General features: G+C 53.2%; 1 protein-coding gene across 1 annotated transcript in view; it reads left to right on the top strand.

Moving 5' to 3' along the window:
- The window catches only part of LOC105501918 (AFG3-like protein 1), a 36,733-nt gene that overhangs the window by 24,461 nt on the left and 6,272 nt on the right, over positions 1-6,000 (top strand). The window contains 5 exon segments of the mRNA XM_011928065.1: positions 391-661; positions 2,280-2,417; positions 2,649-2,802; positions 4,175-4,282; positions 5,248-5,373. Coding sequence (XP_011783455.1) covers positions 391-661; positions 2,280-2,417; positions 2,649-2,802; positions 4,175-4,282; positions 5,248-5,373 — 797 coding nt within the window.

Here is a 6,000-nt window from a genome sequence, read left to right as displayed (position 1 = left end):
AGGCAGTCCTCTCACCTCAGCCTCCTGAGTAGCTGGAACTACAGGCACACGCCACCACACCCAGCTAATTTTTGTATTTTTAGTAGAGATGGTTTCACCAGCTTGGTTAGGCTGGTCTGGAACTCCTTACCTCAGGTGATCCACCTGCTTCGGCCTCCCAAAGTGCTGGGATTACAGGTGTGAGCCACCACGCCCGGCCATTTTTATATTTTTTGTAGGGACAGAGTCTGGCCATGTTGCCCAGGCTGGTCTTGAACTTCTAGGCTCAAGAGATCCTCCCACGGTGGCCTCCCAAAGTGCTGGGATTACAGGCATAACCCACCTTGCCTAGCACAAAGGTGCTATTTCTGACCACCTGAGCGTGACAAGTAGTTCTCTTGGATTTTCCAGCTCTTTATTGCGAAGCCTGGTGCCCACCCTTCTCCTGGTTGGCATTCTCCTCTATGCTGCCAGGAGGGGCCCTATGGGAGCCAGGCGCAGTAGACGAGGAAGGGGCCTCTTCAGTGTTGGTGAGACAACAGCCAAGATCTTAAAGAGCAACATCGATGTGCGATTTGCGGATGTAGCTGGGTGTGAAGAAGCCAAATTGGAAATTATGGAATTTGTGAATTTCCTGAAGAATCCCAAGCAGTATCAGGACTTAGGAGCAAAAATTCCAAAGGTACTGATTTTAGAAAATGTAGTAATCCTCTGAGCTCCCAAGTCAAAGCCATTGATGGCTGTGGGTCAGAGTAGGTTCTTACTCCTGCTTTATTAGTTTGTTTAACACTTATTACATAGAACAACAGGTACAACTTGTATGAACAGGCTTGGGATCAGATGTAGCTGCCTCTTTTAAGCCCATAACCCAGACAGCAGCTAGGTGTGTGCAGCCGGACCGCGGCTAGGTGTGGGCAGCCAGGCAGTCAGCGCGTTGTGGGTGGTGTGGGTCAGGGTGCCAAATCTGGCTGCTGGGCACACACAGCAAGTTTATCTCTCGGTGCCATTTTGGGGTCATGACTTTTTGGGGGCCTGACAGAAGCCATGGATTTTTTTCCCAGAAATATTTGCATTCACAGAAACTCGATTCACACACCCTTTAAATCACTTCTGGGCTTTGGACCAAGCTGAGGACACCCAGATCCTTGCAGTGCCATTGCACCCCCACCCCCAGCACCTCGCGATGGGGTGGGTATTCACTGGACAGTTAGTTCCAAACAACAAATAATGATTATGCCAAGCACTGTGAACCTGGGGCGAAGCCAGGAGGTGACAGATCTGTGTTCCACTTTGGTGAGCGTGAGGCTGGGAAGCAGGTGTGTGTGACGGACGTGAAGAGCCGGGGCCTTCTGCTTCTGTTGGAGCTCCACCTCTGCTCATAGTCAGGTGTTGCAGTGGGTGGTTCTCTTTGCCTTTCAGAAGGTTTTTTTTTTTTTTTGGAGACAGAGTCTCTCTCTGTTGCCCAGGCTGGAGTGCAGTGGCACGATCTTGACTCACTGCAACCTCTGCCTCCCGGGTTCACGCCATTCTCCTGCCTCAGCCTCCCAAGTAGCTGGGATTATAGTCGTGTATCCCCATGCCCAGCTAAGTTTTGTAATTTTAGTGGAGACGGGATTTCACCGTGTTGGCCAGGCTGGTCTCAAACTCCTGACTTCAGGTGATCCGCCTGCCTTAGCCTCCCAAAGTGCTGGGATTACAGGTGTGAGCTGCCGCATCCGTTTTTGTTTTTGTTTTTGTTTTTAATTTATGTCTATTGCTGCTGAACAAATTATAGTTGCTTTCATATGTATTTGCTGGGGAAAATCTGCATGAGAGAGGGAGTGGGTGAGGCAGTCAGGTACCAAGAAAGGCGCCTCACTTGGTGTGTTAGTCCCCGTTTCCCAGCAGGCAGGGGCTCCTGTGAGAGGGGGCTCTGTCAGCCTCTGTGTTACATCACAGGCCTGGTGCTGTGCTGTGGATGTCAAGAAAGAGTTCGTGGGGTCAGAGCCCATCTGGCTTTCCCGTTATTGGGTGTGAGGTACAGTGATTTCCCAAAATTACCTCTGCCTGTGGCATCCCCTGTGGGAATCCATCATGAAGAGCTGGCTGTGTGTGCGGCCACGGTGGTGCCTTTCCTGTAGCACACGGGTAGGACAGAGTGTGCTGTGGGCAAGTCTAGTCCCCTCCTGCCCTCCAGCTCCTTAGCCATCCTTGATGGGATTCTTCTTAGTCGGTCTCAGAAGTCACCAGTGTAAGCAGCTTTGTCTCCTGTGTACTGTCTACTCCCCTGTTAAGAACCCGATGTCACCATTCTGTTTCAGGGAGCAATGCTCACTGGTCCTCCTGGTACCGGCAAGACCCTTCTTGCCAAAGCAACTGCAGGGGAGGCCAGTGTGCCCTTCATTGCTGTGAATGGGTCCGAGTTCCTGGAAATGTTTGTTGGCGTTGGGCCAGCAAGGGTAGGTGGACGGGAACCTGCTGCAGGTGGCCTCAGCACTGTGCCTTGACCAGGACCGGTCAACTTGAATAGCTTGGTGTGGGGCCCTGGCCCTGGCCATGGGCATGTGTGGTAGGTGCTGGTGCACCAGGGCGAAATGGGTCAGAGGTTTCTGAGGAGAGGGTGGAGGATAATTGGCATTCCCGTCTTCCTACCAGTAGCAAAACAGATTCTCTGTGGGTTTCTGTTTCAGGTTCGTGACATGTTTGCAATGGCCCGAAAAAACGCTCCATGTATCTTATTTATTGATGAGATTGATGCAATTGGCAGGAAGCGAGGCCAAGGGCACTTTGGAGGGCAGAGTGAGCAGGAGAACACCCTGAACCAGATGCTCGTGGAGATGGACGGTGTGTGTAGGCTGCGGCCAGCCTGTGGTGTGCAGCTGTTCCCCTGCAGCTGCTTAGGGACAGTCTGCACAGCCTTTTTCTGTACAGTCACCCCCAGAAGAGAATCCCTGATTATTCTGTTTTTAAGGAAGGCTGCTCTCAGGCAAACGTGATGGAGAAAACTGTTAGATTCACAAGCCGCCTCCAGTGCCCGTGATAGGATGGGGGCAGTTCATTCCCTTGCCCCTAGATGGAGGGGGGTTCTCTGGAGTGTGGAGACAGCTGCTTCTCTGGGCAGGGGGACCAGGTAGAGGAGCATGGCTGCTCCTGACGGTGCCCACAGGGTGGTGTGTCCACAAGCCATGCTCCTTCCGCTCTGAGCTTTGTCTTGCTGCCCCTGCATCACCCAGAATCTCACAGACCCCCCAGGCCCGTGTCTTCTCAGAGTGATCCTAGCTAAGATGTGACTGGCGGTCGCCTGTCAGTCCTGCTAAAGCCTCGTCGGACTCGTCCAGGTTCTGTGCCAACTTTCAGATTTGGAAAAACTTGCACTTAGACCTTTGGCAGATTTGATTTTCACTTTGGCTTCAGGGCCGTGTTGGGGTCCCTAAGACCACCCCAGATGTGGTGACTTGCTAGGAGAGGTCCCAGGACTTGGCCTATAGTAGCACTCAGGGCTGTGTTAAAGGAGGACAGAGCCAAATCAGCCAGGGTGCACTGGGTCGCGAGGAGACCGGGTGCAGTGTTGAACCCTCCCCCGGTGGAGCCACATGGGACGCGCTCACTTCCCCCAGCATCGGGCTGTGCCACGCCTGCTGGATGTTGACCAGGAAGCTCACGAGAGACTTGGTTCCCGGGGTTTTTGCTGGGGGCGCACAGAACGTTTGGGCCCAGGGAGCTGTTTGTCTCCGGGAATGGTGGGAATGCCCCCAGACTCGTAGCACCAGACGCTGCCCTTGCGAGCAGGCCTTTCTGAGGACAGCAGTCAGGCCTGCTGTGTTAAACACTGTTCTCTGCGGGCCAAAAGCATTTCCTAAGTATTTTTTTGTCTTTAGTACCTGATAGTAATTCTAATTAGATTATGACTTTTGATACCTGGAGGAGACGGATGGGAGACAGGACGGACGTGGGGCACTCAGCCTTTCTCCTCCCGTCCCCTCTGTTGGGCATCCCATTTCCTGTGCAGTCCCTGGCCTGCCCTCATCCACTCCAGCACGACGTGGTGTCAGAGGCTGCAGGAACCAGTAATAAGTCAGGATGAGGGCCCACGCCCTGGACTTGTCTACCCCCTGAGCCAGGCTGTGGGGTTCCCAGTTAGCGGAGGGATGGCTGGTTACCTGCCATGCCCACATCGGGCTTGCTACTGAGGCTCACCTGCTTCTCCCGTGTCCAGGGTTCAACTCTGCCACCAACGTCGTGGTGTTGGCTGGCACCAACCGCCCTGACATCCTGGACCCAGCCCTGATGCGGCCTGGCCGGTTTGATCGCCAGATTTACATTGGTGAGTGCCCCTTTCGCAGGGTTAGGCCTTTATCCCCTTGGCCGCAAAGTTTGTTTAGGTGATTTGCAGTGTGTATTTGGAGGAGATTTTGATGGTAATTCTGAAGCAGTTAATGTAACATTTTGAAAATGTGTGAGAGCCGCAAGTTGCTGCCGTCAGTCCTGCCCCTGGCAGTCCACTTTTGGCAAGAATACATGCGATTGGGCCTGCAGGAATGGTGCTGCAATACAACACAGGTGGGAGGGATGTAACAGATACTTACTCTCCAGCTTTTTTTTTTTTCACTACTGTAAAAATTTGATAATCGGTCAAGTGTGGTGGCTCACGCCTGTAATCCCAGCTCTTTTGGAGGCCGAGGCTGGCTGATCATGAGGTCAGGAGTTCGAGACCAGCCTGGCCCATATGGTGAGACCCTGTCTCTACTGAAAATACAAAATTAGCTGGGTGTGGTGGCATGCACCTGTAATCCCAGCTGCTCGAAGGCTGAGGCAGGAGAATCGCTTGAACCTGGGAGGCGGAGGTTGCGGTGAGCGGAGATCTCACCACTGCACTCCACCCTGGGCAAGAAGGGTGAAACTCTGTCTCAAAAACTAAATAAATGAAAAAATTGAAAATTGATGATTTAGAAGACAGCAATTTACCCCTTACTCTTCACCCTGACGGTCAGCCATCGTTGCCTTCCCCCTCCCCTCTCGTGTTTGTTAGGAAGCGTTAATCCTGTGTGGCCCTTGTGTTGCTTGCTGTCAAGTGGCATGGCCCTGGGTTGAGGGGTTTAGTAGCTGTGGAACTGGATGTGCGTGTGCCCTGGCTGGTTTCTGCCATTGCTTCCAGCTCTGTCTGGAGGATGACAGCAGAGAGCTCCACAGGGACCCAGCTGTCCTTGCAGTTCTGTGATATGGTTGTGGGTGACTGTTCTGAAGACCCAGAAGGCACAAGAGCCCGTGCCTCTCTCTCTCTTTCATTAGGCCCCCCTGACATCAAAGGTAGGTCCTCCATCTTTAAGGTCCACCTGCGCCCACTAAAGCTGGATGAGAGCCTCAATAAGGACACCCTGGCGAGGAAGCTGGCAGCACTCACCCCAGGCTTCACTGGTGAGTGTTGGGGGCTGTGCTGTCCCCTTGTGGTGGGAGCCATGTATGCTCTGCTTCTTGTCATGGGGAGTGGGGACTGGCCCTTCGCATCTAGTTCTGGCAGTGCTCACCCTGTCTGCAGGACTTTTCACCTGTTGAGAGCGTTCAGAGGCCTGAGAGATCAGTTTTCTTAGCCCCAAAACTAATTTGTACCCACTTGAATTTCTGTTTTAATTACAGTCAGACTTAGTGAGTCTTACTGCAGAGCTGACAGTAAGCGAACGTTGGGGGGGTGGGGGAGGATCTGGCAACTTGATGCTTCCCTCCACATTTTCGCCTGGGGCTTGCCATCCCTGCTGAGGAAGCTCATTTGCTTTTCTCTCTTCTTTTTAATGAAATCCTGGTCTATGCTGGGAAACCTACTTCCCTGTCTAGGCTGGATCACCCTGAGGAATGAGTGGGGACTTTTCCGGGGGATTCCTGTCCTCCTCACCCATACCTCATGGTTATGCAGCCATTGGCCACGGCCTCTGACCTGTGCCCACCTGCTCCCGCCACCCCTGGAACATTCTGCTGTGGCATCTCATCGCCTCCAGCTGCCTTGGCACCCCCAATGGTACCCATCCCCTAGGCTCCCCACAGTGTCCT

The sequence above is a fragment of the Colobus angolensis genome, unplaced genomic scaffold (assembly GCF_000951035.1).
Source record: "Colobus angolensis palliatus isolate OR3802 unplaced genomic scaffold, Cang.pa_1.0 Scaffold76, whole genome shotgun sequence".
Taxonomy (NCBI): Eukaryota; Metazoa; Chordata; class Mammalia; order Primates; family Cercopithecidae; genus Colobus; species Colobus angolensis.
Note: the sequence above shows the minus strand (reverse complement) of the source record. Positions and strands in the feature narration are given on the sequence as shown.